The sequence below is a fragment of the Dermacentor variabilis genome, chromosome 2 (assembly GCF_050947875.1).
Source record: "Dermacentor variabilis isolate Ectoservices chromosome 2, ASM5094787v1, whole genome shotgun sequence".
NCBI classification, from domain to species: domain Eukaryota; kingdom Metazoa; phylum Arthropoda; class Arachnida; order Ixodida; family Ixodidae; genus Dermacentor; species Dermacentor variabilis.
In genome coordinates, this window is record NC_134569.1 from 100,686,323 (window position 1) to 100,707,370 (window position 21,048).

Sequence of the window (21,048 nt, forward strand, 5' to 3'; positions counted from 1 at the left end):
AAGGTGCCCTCTTTTCCGAAACGACGTCGCCGTTTTATTCCCCGCGCTGACACAAAGGGATGGACGAAGAGACGACAAACCGAAGGGTGGGAGGCCGTCAACGACAGAGTATGACGAATGCGCTAATGCTACTTCAGGCTCCTCGGGTAGACGTCGAAAACGACAAGACCCCAAGGGGTATTTACGGCTGTTTTAGGCGTATGATTTACTTGTCATGTGTAGGAAGCGTTCAAGCAGGCGTCCCCATTTCCTTTTCATTCTCCGAGCTGACACAAAGGGAAGGACGAAAAAGAAAACCCGAAGGTCAGGAGCTCAACGGCAGAACCTGACGAAAGCACTAATATTTCCACAGGCTCCCGAAGAAGACGTCGACGGCCACAAGACCGCCAGGAGTTATTTCAGTTTCAGTTTTCAGGCCGTTTAAGGCCGTGCTGGCCCCCGTGTTAATCAGAACCGCTCGAGACTCGGACGAGAGTCACAATCATGGACCAATGAAGGCAATACAATCTTGTCTTCTTTTTTTCATCATTACGTTGCCCGGCTTCGTTGTCGTTTCCTGATTCTTGCGGTAAAGACCCACCTCACCCGGTCGAGATCCTATCAAGGCTGACTATAGCATTGTAAATGATGCCGTCAGTTGCTCCGCAAGGACGCCACCATTAAAGTGAGATAGAGCTATAGAAGGGAACAGGTTTGGACATGTTAGTTATTCATCGCAATTCAAATAATATAGCGAGTAAGGACAAGGGACAAGTCGAGAGAGGACAAGCGCTATAGAGCCCATGAGAAGGCATACAAGGAAGAATAACGGCGGCGACAAGATTGAATCGGGGCACGCTGCACCATGTGCGCCATCCATCCAACCTCGCCTCTCCAGCCGATTCACACAACTCAGCCTTCCCCTTTAAAATATGAATCACTGAGGAGTTTGTTGAGTAGAATGCGACACACCTCACTCGTAAATAGCCAGTGTCCTCACAGCCACAAATAGTCCCTTGTGATCGTGTGCGGGCTTATATTGTGTTTGAGATTCTTATTCAAGACGATGCATACCGATTATATGCTCTGTACTTATCATAGCCTGTAAGGAGGCATTGAACACTTTCAGTGGTCGTGCCCAAACTACCGTAGTACGACCGGCTTGAGAACCTGCACTAAACTTGACAAAGCTTGACTTGACTAAGCTTCGGCTTTTCGGGTTTTTTTTCAGTTCTCGCCTCTTCACCTTGTGTAGCGTAGAATGCCCTAAGGCACATGTACTTTGGAGGTGCACTGCCTGTGTGCGTAGGCTAGAAATTGGTTTGTAAACTGTCGAGAAAAAGCAAGGAAAGTCTGTGATATTTCAAAATATAAAATAGTGAAAAACTTGCCTCGCAGGTTGGCAGCCCTGAGATACTGCCCCCGTAAGAAAGCTTGTCACACAGTTCGCACATTTCTAACGGACCATAATATGGTAGACGAGTTGTAAGTACCGCAGTTTGTGTGGAAGAGCGCACAGGCTGAGCATTCAAAGGCAAATCCACCAGAAACAAAAATCCACAACCATGACATGTAGTACCTAGGGCTTTCATCAAAAACAAAGCACACTAAAATAATAGTAAATGTCACTAATTACTTTACAGTGAACCCACGACGATGATGTGCTAAATTCTGTCTTGCAGAGCCAGCTAGGAGCTGGCGATAATCATTTGCGTATGTGGTAGAAGAGGGTGACTTCGGTTCTGTGTAGTCACTTAGTCATGCAAGACCGGTGTGATGGAGGCCATCGTAAAGGGAAGTTACTAAGACAGCCTGTCTCACTATTTTTGTGTCCTGAGAAGCCGCCTTTGTTGGCCTGAATTCCACGCTGGGCGCGCAATGCTGTTATTATCCTCGTTGCCTGTTACACCGATGTGTGTAAGTATGAACTGTAGAACTACTAGAAACATTGAAAGGGTTTTCTGCATATTTACTACATTTTGTATAAATTGTATATCCGAAAAGAAATACTCAAGCAGTGACGATACAGCAACGTTGTAATAAAAAGATATATCTCGTGATTCAATGAGCTACGTTAGCTGACAAAACTGAACGTATAATTTAATCAAAATTATATTTTTATACGCGAACTTCGCAAATTACTTTTTCGTAAATAGTTGGGTACGTTGTAGCCGGGAAATACGTTTTCATTTTCTTCTGCTTAGTCGTCTTACAATTGCATTTTAAAGAATTGTGATATCTGCTTCCAGTGCAAAGCTAATAAGTGATAATACTTCCTTCTCATTGTTGTGAACATTTGCCGTCACTGGAAAATTTGTGTTGAGTTTTTATAGTGTGAATTAAAAGCCCGTCGCCAAAGTAGGTCAAGTTCTACTTCTTGGTTGAAATAAAACAAGTTTCTTTGAAACCGGTCCACTCGGCTGTCTGCAGAGACAACCGCTGCCTGTTGCGTGTATGTGTGGAAAATTCTCCCGGCACAACTGCCTTTTCTTACCCGTTGCTAGAACGCCTGATAAAATAACACTTTCATGGAGTACTCGTTTTACTTTTCTTACCAGTTCGTTCCTCTCTTGCCACAGCCACTAATAAATGTACTTTTGAACAGAATCCTGGTCTAGTCCGCTGGTGCAAGGAAATCGAAATTCTACTCCTTGACGCTGATGAACAGGGCCATGTCAGCAATGTTCAAAAGCAATCGCTTAACATCGTGTACTGAGGTAAGTCATCCTGTAGACAATATCGGCACGAAATGGCATAGATGGAGCATTTGCAATGGTTTATCATGTTGCGGTGCGCGTGTGTACTCATATACGAAGTCCACAATATAGAATACTTCTCTTGCACCCTGGTGATAACAATACTACACCTTTATTTTTATTGTTAGGACGAAAAATAAAAATATTGCTGACAGTGTATATCTTGTGGTACAGCTGGATTACTTGAGGCGAACGCCGTTCGCGCAAATAATTGCAAAAATACATTCACTAAATCCCCAGAATGCCTCGATTCAACTTATTTACATAATTTTGTTATTCAGTACATACTGCAGAATGACGGTCCAAGCAGTGTATACATAAATATACAAAAAAAAACTACAACAGTAAATATTTACTAGCACGTTAAGAAGGAACAAATCGATATGTTATAACGGGCAGTCTGAACATTTTAGATCATGAATGGTGCTTGGGAACTAATTAAACGAAAACATATGTTAAAATGTTTGCAATGAAGCCTAGCTGGGCTGAAGTCATGTCCAGTAAACCGACGAATACTTTGTTCATATATGTTACCTACGCGTGGGGCGCAGCGCACAGCACTCTTGGAAAGGAAGGTAATAAAAAGGAAGTTATGTACTGGTGTAATTACTAAATTTACCACTCATTACTACCACTGGGTTACCACGTTGGGTTGGTTTTATTCTGGTCTTGCGTTTCTAAATGCAAGCGCCGTAATTTCCGCATGAATGCTGCTGTGCGGGTGGCAGGATTTCGGTCAAGCTGCGATAAAGCAGCTGTTTCTTCGTCCACGTTTCTGGCTTATGTTGATTACATAAGGCGAAAATGAAGATCTTGTAATTCATGAAAAAAAGATTTACTAGATATATTAGACTAATAGTTATAGTTGCATTAATAAAGCAGTTGGTAGGTTTCCTTTAGTGAAAGGTAATACCACGGTAACCTGTGATTATTATGCTGTGTAGTGGCGGTCTTATATAGACGTTTAGATAAACTATCGTTTCTATCATTATGTGTGATTAATAGTTCTGTTTTAAGTTGCAACGCACATATGAGTAGATTTTACTGGGTATAAATAGATATTGACAAGCTTGTCTACTCAGCCTATTATAAAGGCACACACCGTTACAACAGGTCCTCCAAAAGATTATAGATACATGTAATCCTATGCTTTTCTCTTATAAGCATGTTGCGCGTAGCATCCCGATCATTGTATTCTACAATGCGTTGTTTCCCTTTGTTTCCTGTTACCTCCTGTACAGCGCCATTTATTAGGAACAACCTGGTGTTCTTGTCAGGACTCTTACGTGTCATTATTTGATGGAGTTATAAATATCACTACACTGTGTGAGAATGTGCTTTCCATTTTCCTTTTGTTTTTTTCGCATACGTGTTCATGAAGCACAATTAGACGCAAATCAATCTAATCGTTTCTTGGCAATGAAGGTGCCGTTTGTAAACAAAAAAGAATCACTAATTTAAATGGGCAGAAAATGCCACTACAGTGTTGCAATTAATATCTGTGGTTTGTAAGCTAACCACCTGTGCTAATAATGCGCCCTACCTCTTTGGGTTGATAAATACAACATACGGAGACGATACTAACTGCCTGTATGAGAATCTTGGTTATTCTAGTGACAAGCAGTTATTAGTATTTTGTTAGTAACTGAGGCGACCGTGTTTCTAAAGCTGAGGCGTTCCGCTTATTTCCCTTACAAATTTCGCTCATAAGCTGCGCGGCAAAAGACGGATATCTAGCGTAGTCTATCGCAAGTCTGAGTGCCTATATAGTTAATAAGACAGGACACACTGATCTTATTTTTGTCTTTCTAGCCTTCCTCACCGTACCAAATGGAAGATGGAAGCTGCATCTACACTCAAGGTTTCATGCATGACGTAGCTCGGGACATTATTTCTAAGCGGGTAAGCACGTAAGCGTCCGCGTTAAATATTTTGGCTCGCATCAAAAAGAGCCGTGGGTGTTTGGAGGAAATATGTGGGCGCTCATTGGAAAAAGAGAAGGTGCCACAGCAGACGCATCTCTTCCTTGCTCCAAATGATGCTTTCGGATACATCGGCATGCTTAATGGGGCCCCTGTTACCACACCGGCAGGCACTAAATAATTGAAAACAATAATTAAATCATAGCCTTGTTATTAAATTTACAGCAGGCTGCATTTACGAAGTGTAATTTGAAATTTACAACCTGTAGTCTGGTATTTAGGTGTGTGTACCAAATTTCTGAAACCCGCCAGGCTGATGCTGGAAGCTCACAGTTGACTTAACTATGGCTGATGGAGGTGTGGATAGCAAAGTGGCGTTTGCAGATAGCGCAGACTGCATGCATTCCCAGCGAAGAGGTTCCTCGCTCTTGTGTCCGCTGCCAACGTAATCCGGTTGCCTCCTACTCTGCCAGCGTGACCTGCAGAGGCAAGCTAGCTGTACCCGTAGGCGCGAAATAGTCTCCATTTCCAGACACACTTTGCATTAGCGACAATGCACGAATGCCTTAAGGGCACCCTGGAGTCTTTAGCAGTGTGCGGCTGATCTGCATGTGCCAAGTCGTTCTTTCTTCAGTTCTTTCAATTAGGCCTCTGAGATGACCCAAATCCATCGCACGGTAAAAACTAGTGCAATCATAATCTTGCAACTTTCAAAGCACATCAGGAACGTCCTCGGAAACTGTTGAGGGTTTTCCGTCGGACAAACATTTTATATGCAATTGTTAAACGTTACTACATGTATTTGCTCTATTACCGCAGTGATTACGGCAATGATGCATTTCTGATGCCCCTCAGTGGAAGCAGGGCAGCGCCATATAGCATGGCTCAAATTTCCTGCGTGCGTTCAAGGATTTCCGGATGCGTGAGCAACAATGCCCTGTATGCTTGCACATTACCAGCTCTTTTCTTTATTTGTTTCTCTGTAGATTGGCCCTTTCTTCGGCAACAGTTATGCTGAAGATGTAAGGCCCATCAAACTGGTAGCAAGTAGCAATTAATTTTGCATTGCGTCAGGTCATGGTACTTCAAATGAACAACGAATCCCGATCAGATGTTAAAGTAGAGCATTTAAGTCGTCGTCTAATAGATAAATACACTATATCTATTCAAGTGTTAAAACATTGCCAGACTCCTTCGATATTGCTTAGGACTCTATTACTTGACCACAATTGTTTTTCTAAACGCACTCATATTTACTCATCGGAACAATCGTGAATATTGGCCCAAATCTGATATTTTTGCCCTTGTTGAGAACATCACTCCATCTTTGCCACATGTGTTGGTGAGCTGCGCTTTTTGTTCAGAATTTTAATTCCTAACAAGTTAAGCATTATTGACTCTTTCTTTTACGCACGATATCGTATGGTTTATCACACAGGCCGGTTTTATTTTACAGACCACGTTGGCTGCAAACCCACTAACAACCCTCAAAGAATATCATTCCCCCGTTTGTTCGAAAACATATTTTGCATATTTCTATGACTGATAACCAACAAAAGGAATTAACATTTTTTTTCAATGACTGACTTCAAGATATTCGTCTTTCAAAGCATACAGAGCCCGATGCGTTCTTCCTCTGCGACCTACGGGACATAGCCAACAAGGTCGACCTCTGGAGAGAATGTCTACCGAGGGTTGTGCCTCATTACCGTGAGCTACTGTTTCCTTTTTTGCTCTTTAAGATCGTTATATCTTTGCTATTGCCATAGTAATAATGCAGACACTTCGAACGCGTTTTTGCCATTGCCTGTCGCAGTGGGTTCCGGTATAAAGTTCAAGTGCGAGGACAATAAGCTTACCGCGCTGGCGTGCCTCAGGTGCGAAGTGTTGCGGCTCGGGGTAGCGTTTAGGCTAAGAATCCACGCGGCACAGCGCTGAGTACGTCCGGTAGTAGAAATAAAGGAGAAAGGGCTTATTGTACGTTACTTACACTGGCTCCAGAAACTATAGCCCACTCCATGTTGGAGCATATTAAACGTCTGATCTCCACGTCCGCACATGTCAGCACGCTCACTGCACCAAAGGTCTCCGCTTTTAAAACCATCATTTTCCCTAGGAGTCTAGACTAGGTAATCTTATGACTGTATCTCGATCAATCGCAATCGTCAAATCGGTCGTCAAATCCTTCCCATAACGTCGGACCGGCTTCGGGCTCCGCCTCCTATGTCGCCCCATCGCCCCTGCATACGTTTGCAACTGCATGCAATCTGGGAAGCCGAGATCGACACGGTTCCTACGGTAGTACTTTTTGTTGGCCCCTTTGAACAATTAGTTCAGCCTATCTGCGTCAAGTTCACGTAGTTTGGTCTCCGCAGTAGTTACCGCTTCCACGTAGGGCGACGATCGTCGTCGGGATGGGCGCTGACGAAAGGACGGCCTCGTGTGGAACGTCCAAGTAATACTCATCGCCATATTGAGATGTAACAGACTCCTCCACCGCCGAGAAATTCAACTTGAAGGTCAGGTTGCCCGTAGCGTCGGCGTCAGTCGTGACCTCAGGGATTGTTCTACAAGTTATGGCCGATGACACCCTGCTGCTTGAGTTCCCAGCCTTCACTTCGTTGTAGTCGTCTCCCTATGAATACACAAACACACACACACTGTTCGGTGCACTTGAGCAACAGGCCCCCTCCCCCCCGGATTTTATGATTCCCGTAACGATTTACAATGTTCTACCCCTCTCTATCTCTCTGTTTTCTTTTCTTCGTGGTCAAACCTCGGTGAAACAGAAATTGCGTTCACTGTCTCAATAACATTGATAGCGATACGACTAGAACGCGTTGTTCTTTCAATTACCCGGACTCCTTTGCTTAAGATCCCCGGCTCAGACCGTCTGCATTCTAATTCTGGATTCCTTTTCTATACCTGACCTTGAAGTGGGATTCCTGCAAATGGGGCTGTCGAGTCCGTGGAGACGCCACCGGAAAAGAGGTAACGCGGGGTTTGCCGCCAGAGCACGAGAACGCTGCGCTCGCGCAGCTAGAACGCGAAAACGAGATGATGAAGAACACAACAGCGAAGCTCATGGCAGAAATGACCGAGTTTAAAAGAGGCAGGGGAGTACATTCCGGCTCGGCAGACGAGCAGATGGCCGAGTCGATATCGACGGAGATGGCCATGGCGGGCGACTGTGACGCGGATAGGAATGCAAAAATGAGGGCCATTACTGGTGAGCAGGAGAAACCGCCATGCAGAGCAAAATTGGAGATTCGCAGGATGCTCTCTTCCCTGAGCGAGCGCATAAAGCAGCTGAGGTAGATGGTCTCACACCTCCAGGGCAGCATGCTAGCCATGGAAGAGGTACAATAAGAGGTTCTACAATATAGGATCGTTCCTAGAGAATGTGGTAGCTCCAATAATTTACCAGCGGGCGCTGTCGCTTCCGGCAACGGCCTCGACCAGTGAGAAACTGAGGCCTTCTCAGAAGGTTAGCGCAAGATGGCCACACAAACTATTTCGTACAGAATATGGCAATGGAACTGCAGGGGGTTTCTCTGTAAGAGGGCCCCCTTGCTGCAATTTATTCGCTCACACGCGGAGAAATTACACGTGGTCCTCTCGCAAGAAACACTAACCGAAAGCGTCGCGCTGTCCAGCTACCTGTACGTCGGGAAGGAAGAAGTAGGAAGAGGCGTCGCCGTCCCGATAAACAAGAAGCTGATGAACGTCCTCCATGACCTCCATATGGCATCGAGTAAGGTCGAATACATCATGATCAGTGCCGTAGCCAGAAACTTCGTTCGGGGGGGGGGAGGGGGGTGCTCAAGTTGCAGCTCGGCATCCTCTTTAAAAGGAAGCTTTAGCTCATGTGCTCCTAATTAAATGATAGGAGGATAGCAGGCTTGCCCATCTCTCGAGGCTAAGGAGTGCGTCCTGTGCAGATGGAAGGGGCAGCGTCTCAACAGAAGGCTCCGAAATATGATTGTCGAAGTCAACCAGAAAATAGAGGCGCATTGCAAGGTCCTCTCCAGACAGCAGTGGGACGATGTCTGCAATTCGAAAGACGGTCACATGCGCAAAGGGGGGGGGGGAGGGGTCTTGGAACCTCCTCAAGCGCTTGCTGGACGAGACGAATACCAAGTCGAACCAACGAAGCACGCTAGCACGCATTTTTCACGCAGCCACGCAGGAATCCTCGGAAAACGAAGTCCTAGGGAAAGCTGGTGGACAAGTACCTACCAGTGGCTTCCGGCTAAGCGACTACCCCTGTCAAGGATTACTGGCTCTGCGACAATCCGAAGCTAGACGCGGAGTTTGGGGTTGAAGAGGTCAGACGGGCCCTAAACGACTTCAAACGGCATATCAACCCCCACTCCGGACAAGATAATGAACAAGACCTCGAGGAACCTGGACGACAAATCGATACAGTACCTGACCGATTTCATTAACCAGGCGTGGAGCATCGGCAAAAACCGGGAATGTGGAGGAGGGTCGCCACCATTCTCATTCCCAAGCCCAGCAAACCGCCCAGTCTCGACTATCAGAGGCACTCCTCGCTTACTTCGTGTGTGGGCAAGGTGGCTGACCATGGAATCCATAACCGGGTCGCCCAGTACTTGGAAGACAAGGACGTCTATCCATACAACGTGATAGGCTTCAAAGCGGGCTTTTGGACTCAAGACGCCATGAGGCTGATAAAGGATCAGGTCATCGATTGCAGCACGAGAGACACGAGAGCCATACTTAAGCTGGACTTGGAGAAGGCCTTCGACAACATCCTCCATTCCTTTGTCTTGGGAACGATCTCGAGCCTTAGTTTGGGCAAGCACTCTCACGACTTCACGAGATCTTTCGTGGTAGACAGAGAAGCCATCCTCCAACTGGGAGACCTCGTGTTAGACTGAGGCTTGGTTCGAGACGGACGCCACAGGGATCAGTCATATCCTCGAACCTCATTAACGTCGCTATGATCAGTCTATCGAGGAAACTCTCCGAGGTCGACTGAATTAACCACACGATATATGCCGACGACGTCACCATATGATGCACCGGTGGCAGCGACAGAAACTTGAGGCTACGCTTCAAAAGCCATCGAGGTCACAGAAGAATACCTGAGACTGACCGGTCTACGATGCTCGACGCGGAAATCAGAGCTACTACTGTACAGGCCGAAGAGCAGGGGTCCCAAACGGAAAGGTTGGAGGCCTGTAGAGCACATTGGCATCCCTCTAAGAACAAGCGAGGGCTGTCTCATCCCCAGGGTTGACTCTCTCCCGGTTCTGGGTATGACGATCAAATCGAACGGCTCGAGTAACCAGACGGTGCTGAAGCTCACCAAGAAGACAGACAATGCCATCAGGTTGATAAGAAGGGTTACAAACCGGCAGCAAGGACTGACCGAGGACAACCTCGTCCAGTTGGTTCGCGCTTTCGTGATGTGTCACTTCCCTTACGTCACGGCAATGCACAAATGGCAGATGTCGGAACAGGACAAGCTGAACGCGTTGATCAGAAGGCGGTTAAGAGAGCCCTCAGGCTACCCATGCCCACGAGCTCGGAGCGACTGCTTTACCTCGTCGGCATGCACAACGCGCTAGAAGAGTAGAACGACAGAAAGCTGAGCTAGTTGGTAAGGATTCATTCTGCAAAAAAGAAGTGAGGCGTGCAGACAGGACACAAGAGTGGAGAAGTGTTCGTGTTGTCTACTTCTCTACTCTTGTGTCCTGTCTGCACGCCTCACTACTTTTTGCATAATGAACGCTCGAAGAGATATTGGAATCACACGAGAGAGCGCAGTTTACCAGACTGTCTAACACCCCTGTCGGAGAAACATCCTGAGAGAACTTGGAGACCGGTTTCTGCAGCATACCTCCAGAACAGAGAGAACGTATTGGCCGTCACCCCCATTCCTAGAAATGTCCACCCCGGGTACAACATCGACATACGATGGGCTAGGGCTAAGGCCCTCCTGAAAGAGGCTGGCGCACGCGCCCAGAGCTTCTGTTTCGTCGATGGAACACGGTACGTACCCCGACGGAAATCTACTGTCTACAGTCAGCGTCGATCAATAATGGAAAATTACAAACTCCTCGACTGTCCGGACTACGGCGGCGGAGGTTTCGGAACAGCCGCAATAGCGTCGACCCTGCTGGACGACGGGAGAACGACGACAAACAGCGACTCAAGATCGGCGGTCCGAGCCTTCGCCAAGGGCACCGTCTCGAAACCAGCCTTGCGGATCCTACAGGACAAGGAAATCAAGCAACATACGACCTTCCGGTTCCCCGCTCTCATGGGACAGATCAAGGGCGCCCCATCCAACGTCGACGAGTCGCAAAGCTCCGCGAGGAGTCATTGACCGCGTAGCTACCGCGTGTCGTCGCGCTGAGGTTCAGGACAATAGGGATCCCCATGCCTCGTACAACGAACTCACAAAGTACTTTTATCTGGGGAGGCAGAAGTACCCGCCGCCGCACCGTAAATTGAACAGGCCTCAAGCACTGACACTCAGGCTCTTGCAAGTCGAGGCGTACCCTTGCCGCGCACTCTTACACCGGATCTATCCCGAAATTTAAACGTCAAATACTTGCACGATTTGCTCAGACTTTGCCAACTTAGAACACACGCTCTGGTGGTGCCCCGCGTTACGGGGCGACGAAGGCATTACGTCGTCCAAGTGGGAGGACTCCCTACGCAGTTCCGATTATGAAGCCCAACTATGGGAAGTCTAACGGGCTTGCCACATGGCGGAGAGGCTATGCCTTTCTGTCCCGACCTGGGAGCGGCCCGCTCCGTGCTAGCGCACCTTCCAATGGGCCTCAATAAAGTTTTTCCATTCATCCTTTTGCTTCAGCGAGGCGAGAGCGCAATGGTCGCTCTCGACCTTGAATTTAGTGCATTGAATATAGCAGCCTAGCTTTTGAATGTCCCATACTATGTATACTATGCACAAACACTCTTTTCCAGAGGTGATGAATGTTTCTTCTGGAGGTGTCAGTTTTCGACTTAGAGTACCGGATGCGCTTACACGCTTTAGTTAAATTCGGGAAGGACGACATCTTGACCACGGGTGCTGGCGTCACACCGGTGAATAAATTCTCGGTGAAATTCTGGTGAGACAAGCACCGGCGGTGAAGACAAAACTTTCTTCAGATTATGGAAAGCCTCTTCCCTATCGGGGCTCCAAGTGACCACTTCTGCTTCATCCTTCCTTAGGCTGTCAATGAACTGGCCATTTCCGAATAATTAGAAAAATAATGCCAGTAATACCTGGCATTTCTCAGAAATGACCGCACATCTTTGTCTGTTGCACGGCACGGAAAGTTAGCTATTGCCGGTACTTTGTCTTTGATAGGTTCACATTCCCGTGTCCTGTTTCGTGCCCGAAATACGTGACCCGTGCCAGGCGGAACTGACACTTCTCACCATTGATAGTCAAGGCGACCCCTCTGATTGAAGCACCGTTCGGATATGTTGCAAATTTGGCTCCGAATCATGAGGAAACAGGGCCACATCATTTAGATAGGGCAGCGCGAATTCTTATAGCCTTTCAAACGCCTCATCCATCAGTTTTGAAAAACAGAATGATGCGATCTTGAAGCCAATCCTCATGGTAACTTGCTGGTGAGCCCCGAAAAAGGTCACAAAGCCAGCGTAGCGACTGACTCGTTTTGTTAGGGGCACCTGCCAATATCTCGTCACTATGTCTAGGGTTGAAATGAATGTATCCCTGCGTACGAGTTCTACCCACTCCTCTACATTCGGCATGGGACAGATTTGTTAGAACAACAGAAAGCTGAGCTAGTTGGTAAGGATTCAATATGCATTATGGAGTTGATAGTCGGCGTTCGAATTGTCCACTTCTCTTCTTTTGTGTTCTGTCTGCACGCTTCACATTTTTACAGATTTGTTCTTTTGTGATGATATTTCAGTTTCGATAATTCACGCATGGCCACGAATTATAGGGGAGCAATATAAACTATGTGCTTCTTTGATCACTGCAAGATAAACCTTACTTTTTACTTCTTTCTTCAACATGTCTGATTGCCGCGGTGATAGGTGGTGCGCTTTTGACCCTAAAGGAACCTCCGTGATTAGCTCGATGTAATGTATCAAATGAGTGCTTCGTAGCTGCCCCCCAAAACAATCGACAAATTTTTGAATAACGCTCCTTAAATTTTCCATTTTCTCAGTTCCTAGTTCCTCCTTGTGTGTTACTGCTTCTTCCACACTAGGTTCTGTTTTCACACGACAGCAAGGTAACTCAGAGTAATGTCCTCCGAAACATTCATAGTTATGCTAAAAATTGCTGTTAGCCCACGGAAGGGTTTCATTAAGTTTATAGGATAAACTTGTTCCTCACGTCTACGTGCAGGTAACCTCACTGTGTGATTCGCCTCTGAAATGCGACGAATAACCTCTGTGGGCCCATCACTGTGCACTTTCAACTTATTTTCACGGTTTGGCCGTAACCGCATCACATTGTCGCCACTGTCGAAGGATCGCTACCTCGGATTTCTGTCGTAATATCGCTTTCAACCGCCTTGCGCTGCCTCTAGCTTAGACTGACGGTCTCACGAGATTCATGTAAATTTTGCATCAGGTCCAACACATACTCGAACCGACTTTCGGGCAACTGATCGTCCTCCCATAACTCGATAACTAACGTCAGGAGACCTCGATCACTTCGGCCATATAGCAGCTCTGCCGGGGCCAACCATGTTCCCTCCTTTGGCACCGTGCACAACACAAAGACTGTGCTCGGTATGCAAGAGTTTCACTTCCTTTCACTTCACTTCACTTCCCTTCCTTTCATGGCAAACTGCTCTCAATACATTCTTGAGGATGACATGCCATCCCTCATCGTTGTTGCTCTGAGGGTGATACACCGAGCTATGCAAAATTCTAATGCCAAATTTCACAAGAAATGTTGTCGTGAGTGCGCTCGTGAAACCTGTTCCCAGGTCCGATTTGTATTTCAGCCGGGAAACCAAGGCGCGAAAATATGGAGAACAGAGCAATCAATTCCTCGACATATGCTGCCTCTTTTAAGGGAATTGCCTCAGGAAACCATGTTCCAGGACAAAATAAGGTAAAAATGTATATGCGTCCTGCGTTTGTTTTCGGCAGCATTCCCACGAAATCCACAACTCTGCTTAAGGGTTCGGAAATAATGGGCAGCATTACCAGTGGGGCTTTCCATTTGTCGTTAGACTTGCTTGATCTCTGACAAGTCTCGCAAGTGCGGAGGAGATCCGGCGCCTCTCTGTAACAACCCGGCCATTAAAGTTCCTGCAGAAGTCTTTGTCAGATTTACACCTCGGTTTCTGCTCACGAGTGGTCATGACAGACTCAGAAAGTCCCTACGATACGATGTCGGTACCAGCAGTTGATCATAAGATTGTCCTCGCTTATCTCGTTACTGACGGTAGAGGACACAGTTTCCCACTTCAAAAGAAATGCTTTTCGATGATACACGTTCACTTGTTCCGCTGTTCAGAGCGGCTACCGTGGAGTCATTTTGCTGTGCCACCCCTTTCACTTCCCAGTCAATGTATAGCATGCGCTCATAGCTATGCACGGTCGCTACTAAACACGGATCTCTGGAATTTCTTTCCTTTTCCTTTGGAGTGACTTTGCTTTGGTTGGCGGCTCCTCAGCTAAGCGCCCCTCCTTATTTTCTTTCCGTAAAATCGAAAAGATTTCGCCTTCCGGCTTAACTACGTCTCCGGAGTTCGCTGTTTCATCCGCTTTTCTTGCTGTTGGCCCTCGCCATAACACAGCTGCTGACCAAGTTCGCAATGCTTTGGACCTCGTCAATGCCCTGACCTCGGCTTTTGCAAATGTGCACCCCTGTTTATTAATTGGTGACCCAGAGCTGTTCGAGAACACTCCCTTTCCACCAGTATGTGTGACCACCTCAGAAGTGCCTCACGCGCTCTAATGCATCACGTCTGCATATGTCTGTTTATACTCTACACACGCTTGCTACCAGGCTATCCACGGGGGGGGGGAGGGGTAGGAGCACGCGATAAGGTAAGGGTCCAATGGACTACCTTCCGGTAGCCCATTGGAGACTGCTGCCGCTTCTTCTATATCTCCGAAGTGTCCCTCAGTCTGTACTCAATCCATCGGTAGGCATACTGACTTTTCGCTGACGGCCTGCCTTATCTACGCGAATTCGGACACGTACTCTTCACTTTGCACATACTTCGGATGGACGATGTCCATTGTGAACGCAGAGTTCCCGTGTGCCCTACACTCATTGTCATTTACCAATAGATCCGCCTGTATGGCTTTAGAAGAACGAGGTTACTCGAATGATTGTTTATGCTCGCGAATACTGGCCTTATCTTTGGTTAGTTTTGGGCGAAGTGATCTGTTTGCTTGCAGTGACAACGTGCCAACTAAACTCTTGATTCGAGCTCTTCCGAATGATGTCTGAGTTCCTTTCTACCCCTTTGAGGTGCTTTCGGTATGCCTTCAATGCACGCCGAACTGCGACTAGTGTCGCCCCGTTCTTTTTTTGTGCCTTGTTGCCCTCGAGGGTAACATAGTCGCCATGGGGAGGGCTTTCGAAAGTACTATACCTTGCTGCTCTTCTGCCTGAGTGCACGGGTTGCCACATTATCATCGGCTAGCTATACTGCGCTCTTTACAGACCCTTCCTTGCGTTATTAACCTACAGGCACACGGTATTCTTTACGGTCTCGTAAAGCAGCTATAAGCAGATTAAATCTGTCGTTTTACTGACGTTGTCCGCCCCTGCAGTTTTCACCCACTCTGAAAATTATCCTTCAGGCTACACGCAAACTCCGTGAAGCGTCCATTAGGCTTCTTTATTTCCTGTGAAAATGTGCTCAGTAATTCCTCTGTGAAAAGTTTCTATTTTGCGAGCACACTCGACATCACTGATCTGTACATGCCTGCTTCGGCTGTGCTAAGTCGGGCCACGACTTGAGAGCTAGGCTTCCAACGGCAGCAACACAAGCAACTGTTCTGGGGATGTGTCTTGGTAAAATGATTACTTCTCACAAATCCGTTAAAAATTAATCAGGTAGAGACCGATGTCAGCGGCTGTTTTGTAAGGCTGAAGCAAATTCGTCATTTTCAGTGGTTTCCATTTGTGGCGGCGCTGCATCCGGACTACGTGGCAATCTCGTGTTGCTGAAGTTTTATTTAGCTCAAGTCATGTCTACCGTGTCTCCCCTTACTTCTCTTTAGTCCTTCTTTAATATCGCGACGTATCTTCTCCAAGATATCCATGAGCTCGTCTTCCTCGAAACCAACTTTGTCAATCACAGTACGAATTTCGGGCTTCCTCAACTTGCAGTTGATATCCATACCGAGCTCTGCTAGTAGCAGCAGCAGCTGTTCTTTTTAAACACTCTGATATCCATGCTTTTCCGAAAGCCGACTACAAATTCCTCTATTCCACACACCCAGTGGCGATGAATCAGAGCTAATTGCCCGATAGTATCTGTTTCATACCGTCCCGCAAAGCGTAGTCGCTCCAGAACTCACCCAACATCGACCTTACAAAGGTCCCGTCTCTCGGGCCCACGTTCACAGGTCCACCGATCCCAGATCGTGAGCACTACTATCTACTGCTCTTCCTTAAGGTTTCCGCGACTCATCCAAGCTTTCACGCCGTTACTGCGATGGTTGTACCTCCCTGAGCCGCGAAGAGGAGCTGTGCTGATCTTCCAACGACAGAAGTCGCCCTTCCGTCCGCAGTTTGCATTCCAGAGTCACTTTCCCAAGTCCGTCGATCCCAGATCGTGAAGACTGCCTTCTTGATACTAAACGATACTGCGCTTCGCAGTAGCGTTTAGGCAAAGAATCCACCCGGCAAAGGGATGAGTACGTCCGGTAGTAGGCATGAAAGGAAAAGAGGCTCTATTTAACATTATTTTCACTGGCTCCAGATATGGAAGCTCACTCCATGTGAAGCATATTAAAGGACTGAGTTCAACTCAGGACACGTCAGCACACTCTTACAGCACCAAAGGTCTCCGCTCTTAAAACCATCGTCTTCCCTAGGACACTAGACAAGGGAATCTGATGAGTGTATCTCGGCCAATAAGAACCGTGGAATCGGTCGGAAAATCGCTCCAATGAAGTTGCACCTTACCGCCAGCTCCGCCACCTATGTTAGCCAATCGCCCTCTCCCTCCCTCCATACATCGCAACTGCGTGCAGTCTTGAAAACCGAGGTCGACGCTGTTCCTCCGGTAGAACTTTACGTTCGCCCATTTCATCAATTAGTTAAGCTTGTTAGGGTCAGGTTCAAGTAAAGTGGTCTTCCCGATAGTTACAGCTTCCCCGGAGGGCGGTGGCTGTTGTCGCCTCGAAGTGAGCTTTTTTGTTTGCGTGTCACAGACTATGGCGGGCGCCACCACTGTCTGGGCGCGGGCTGGTGAAGGAAGGCCTCGTGGGAAAGGTTCAAGGAACTCTTATCACCGTATTTAGATGCAATAGGAGGCAAGCTTGCGCGAGCGGCCAGAGAAGGATGATGGAATGATGGCTTGACTAACGCCGTCTTTGCGTGCGCACCATGTTAGAAGTCTCGTGAACGCACTCGGAGTGCCCCATTACATGGCTATAGGAAGAGGGTGCGCTTCTCCTCTCGAAGCCCACATGCCAGCCTTGGCTCCCTGTGGCAGGCACGCGGTCAAGCGCATGGCCGAATCGCATGTGCGACCTACTTAAGAGATTATCCGCTGCGACTGCCAGGACGTAGTGCAATGACGTACCCTGGGACCTGGGACCTGGGAACAACTTTCACGAGTGCACTCACGACAATGTTTCTAGAGAAATTTGGCATTAGAATGTTGCATAGCTTGGTGTATCACCCTGAAAGCAACAGCGTATAGGGATAGCATGCCGTCCTCAAGAATGTAATGAGAGCGGTTTGCCATGAAAGCATGTTTCGCAGGTTCTTGCGCGTCGTCTTTCTACATGCACGGACGATGAACGGAAGGTCGTAATCTAATTTTCGGAGACTGGGCCCGACTGAAATTTTGAAGCGTGCTGTACCACGATATGTTCGGTTTGGGACAAGCACATGCGCTGCCAGCTAACTATATGCGCTCCTTGTGTACTAGCGTTGTGAGAACGAGTGCTCGCGTCATCGACTGAGATGTCTTCATGTTTCTCTGTATGCGAGTGCCACCATGCCGGTAAAGTGAGCAAGCGAAGGTTTAATGAAATTGATACGGCCAACAGATATACTCACCTTATTTCGCGTAGTTGTCTAATACTTCGCTATCACTATCGATGCCTCGTCTTTCGCGAGAAACTGCGACATTTCTTTTTCTCACTCTGGAAGTCTAAGGTATGCAAACGAGAGGCCCCATGTACTCTTTAAAGATAGTAAATGATCTTTTTTGCACTATCTGGGTGGGCTGACCGCTCAGTGGAAATACCAAGTTTGGCGCAGTCTGTAACCTTTATACTTTCGGTGCTCTATAGAAACTGAGCCTCTAAACTCGAAATTTCAACTCTCCAGGCTTGCTTAGAATTGTGCCATGTCGTCAAGGCATTCTTACTTTTCGCTTCCGATTTAGAAACCTATAATAAATGAACGCGATTCCACAATCTCATACAAAGGCGTAAGGCCGAAATTTCAAGAAAAAATCCGTTCTCTCTCATTCTTAAAGCCGCCAGTCCCCTGGCAAGCAAAAACGTCGTCGTATTTCTCCCTTACCGTCTTACGAGTCCCGTACAGCGCATAAAAGGCCAGAAGCAGCCAAATGAACGCGAGAATTTCAATGAAAAGCAGACAGTTGAAAGGCCCCGTAGGAAAGTCGGGGCGGATTTTTTATAGAGGCAGAGAAACAAAATTGAGAGTGGGGATTCTGTTGTAGGTGTGACATAGTTCTCTGCTCCAATGTGGAAGAAGGTTGGAGGGGTAGGGGGGCAGGGATATGTTGTTTCAAAAAACGCAGTGTGTCTATGTTTTCTCATTCAAATTCATCTGCAGCCGTCAAGTGCTGCCGAGACCCCGTGGTATTGAATACCCTCAACAATCTGGGCGTCTGCTTCGACTGTACCAACAAGGTATGCAATAATGAGAACGACGCCTCTCGCATTCGTTTATTAGCAAACAAGTATACTTCTTTAAAATGGCAGGAAGCGCTAGCAGCGGAAAAATTATTCCATTGAGTTTTAGCGAAATGCAATCAAATGGAGTGTGATAATATGCTAAGCGTGTCTCGAATTAAAAAAACGGTAATTACTCAAATTTATTTGGTTAGTCCGCGGAATATTTATCTCTTTGAAACTGTGAATTATCACAATAACGCTGCGTAGAGGTGTCCGGAAAAATATTTTAGTTGATGCTTGCTGAAATCTACTTAATAATTTTTGAGGTTCTTACCTTCTAAAACTGTAATTTATACAAGCGAATAAGTTGAGAAAGTTTGTGAAATGCCACAAATAACGCAGACAGCATTAGAATGGTAAAATGTGCATGGAAAATGTGGCTTTACTTACTTCTTTCACTTCTGCTTCACTGCGCATTGCTAAATAACGAAATTCATGAGCGTTGTGACGAAACAGACAGTGCATAACAAGCGCCACTGCATGTGCTATGACCTTTTTTTTCATATACGGCTGAGCTAGCCAATAACGAAGAACCACAACTTTGAGGACTTACATGCAAACGCTTCACTTGTGGCAGCGAGCGCTTTCATATTGGCTCGCGTCAAATAAGTGCAGCTTCTCTAATTTGGTTTCTTCTTGCTACAGTTGCCATGTGAAGACAACTTGACAAAGATAAACTCTAGCTTCCAGCTTCTGACAAATAAAACCATCTAACAAAGCGAAAGCGAAGAGAGTGTAAGGCACCCGTGGCGATGGTTTCCTACAGCTGTTTTAATTTATATTGTTACGTTAAAGCACAGTAGGAAAGCTATTTACAGGGTTTATACTCAAGGGTAGCAAATACATGCTGAAGTGGAAGCCAGCCAACATCAAGCAAGGCACGTCTTTGTCATTAGATCAGGCAGCGGACGCTTATGGGTGTGTCCCTCTAAATCTACCGGTCGACATCATCATCTTGGTGATGTCGACCGCAGCTGTCGTTCGGCGCGCTGTTCGTCTGTTTCCTGGGCGATTCGTTTCCTCTTCATCTCGTTCCGATGTCGATTTCAGGCCTCCTCCTGCTTATCAGAATTGTCGCCGTCCATACTGCCGCCTCAACTGTGGTTGCGACGCACGCGAGCTCTCCTTTTCAATCCTCCGACATGTTATCGGGCATGCGACGCAGCTGGCGAAGCGAGTGAAGGCAAGCGCAACGACGAGGCACGCAGTGTGACGTCATACCAAACGGCGGTAGCGGAAAGGCGCGGCGCTGCGCAGAGGCGGAACACCTGTTGCTTGGTGCTACTAGTGAGGCATGCGCAGTAGTGACTAGGGAGCGAGAGAGAGGGAAATATCCGCGGCGAGGCACGCGTTGTGACGTCATGTGCCTCCTCGGAGCACCGCCACGGCGAAATCACAAGTTCGCGGCTAGTAAAGCTTTCGCTTTAAAAGCGAGGCGCGCTGGCAGAAGCAGAGGAGACGCAGGAGGAGAGTTCCAGGAAGCGACACTAGGAAAAGGTCGGCCATCGGACCGGGAGTTGAAGACAGACGATCGGGTTCCAGAACCGAGCCACCAGGACTGCACCCGACCGGAGCCTCCTGCTAACCCCTTCCTGTGCGTCGCCACTCTACCCAATTGTGAACTGCTGCCCGAGGCCGGCGAGCCTCTGCGCGCGTGGGCATCACCAGTCATCCTAGTTTAAAAAAGAGACGGCGCCATACGATTTTGCGTCCATTATCGAAGGCTTAGTAACGTATTGACGATGGACTTGACTGTTTGCAAGGAGTGGAGTTCTTTTCCTCCTTAGATCTCCACTCTGGCTACTGCCAAGGGCCCATGGCTGACGCTGACTGTTCTAAAACCGCGTTTGTAACATCAAACGGCTTGTATGAATGCACTGTAAATAAAAAAAAAATTAAATTATGGGGTTTAACGTGCCAAAACCACTTTCTGATTATGAGACACGCCGTAGTGGAGGACTCCGGAAATTTCGACCACCTGGGGTTCTTTAACGTGCACCTAAATCTAAGTACACGGGTGTTTTCGCATTTCGCCTCCATCGAAACGCGGCCGCCGTGGCCGGGATTCGATCCCGCGACCTCGTGCGCAGCAGTCCAACACCATAGGCACTGAGCAACCACGGCGGGTGAATGCACTGTAATGCCGTTCGGTCTGTGCAACGCGCCTGCCACCTTTGAACGCATGATGGATGGCATCCTACGCGGCCTGAAGTGGCGTACTTGTCTCTGCTTCCTCGACGACATTGTCGCTTCTTTCCCCTGATTTTCTGACCCATCTTCGCCAT

General features: G+C 47.4%; 1 protein-coding gene across 1 annotated transcript in view; it reads left to right on the forward strand.

The window, feature by feature from the left end:
- Nucleotides 1–2,588: 2,588 nt before the first annotated feature.
- Nucleotides 2,589–21,048, forward strand: part of LOC142570911 (ornithine decarboxylase-like) — a 68,904-nt gene continuing 50,444 nt past the window's right edge. Inside the window, exons 1-4 of the mRNA XM_075679211.1 lie at nucleotides 2,589–2,696; nucleotides 4,548–4,637; nucleotides 6,268–6,367; nucleotides 18,642–18,718. Of these exons, the coding sequence (XP_075535326.1) occupies nucleotides 2,640–2,696; nucleotides 4,548–4,637; nucleotides 6,268–6,367; nucleotides 18,642–18,718 (324 nt within the window). The 5' untranslated portion in view covers nucleotides 2,589–2,639. The remainder of the gene's footprint in view (nucleotides 2,697–4,547; nucleotides 4,638–6,267; nucleotides 6,368–18,641; nucleotides 18,719–21,048) is intronic.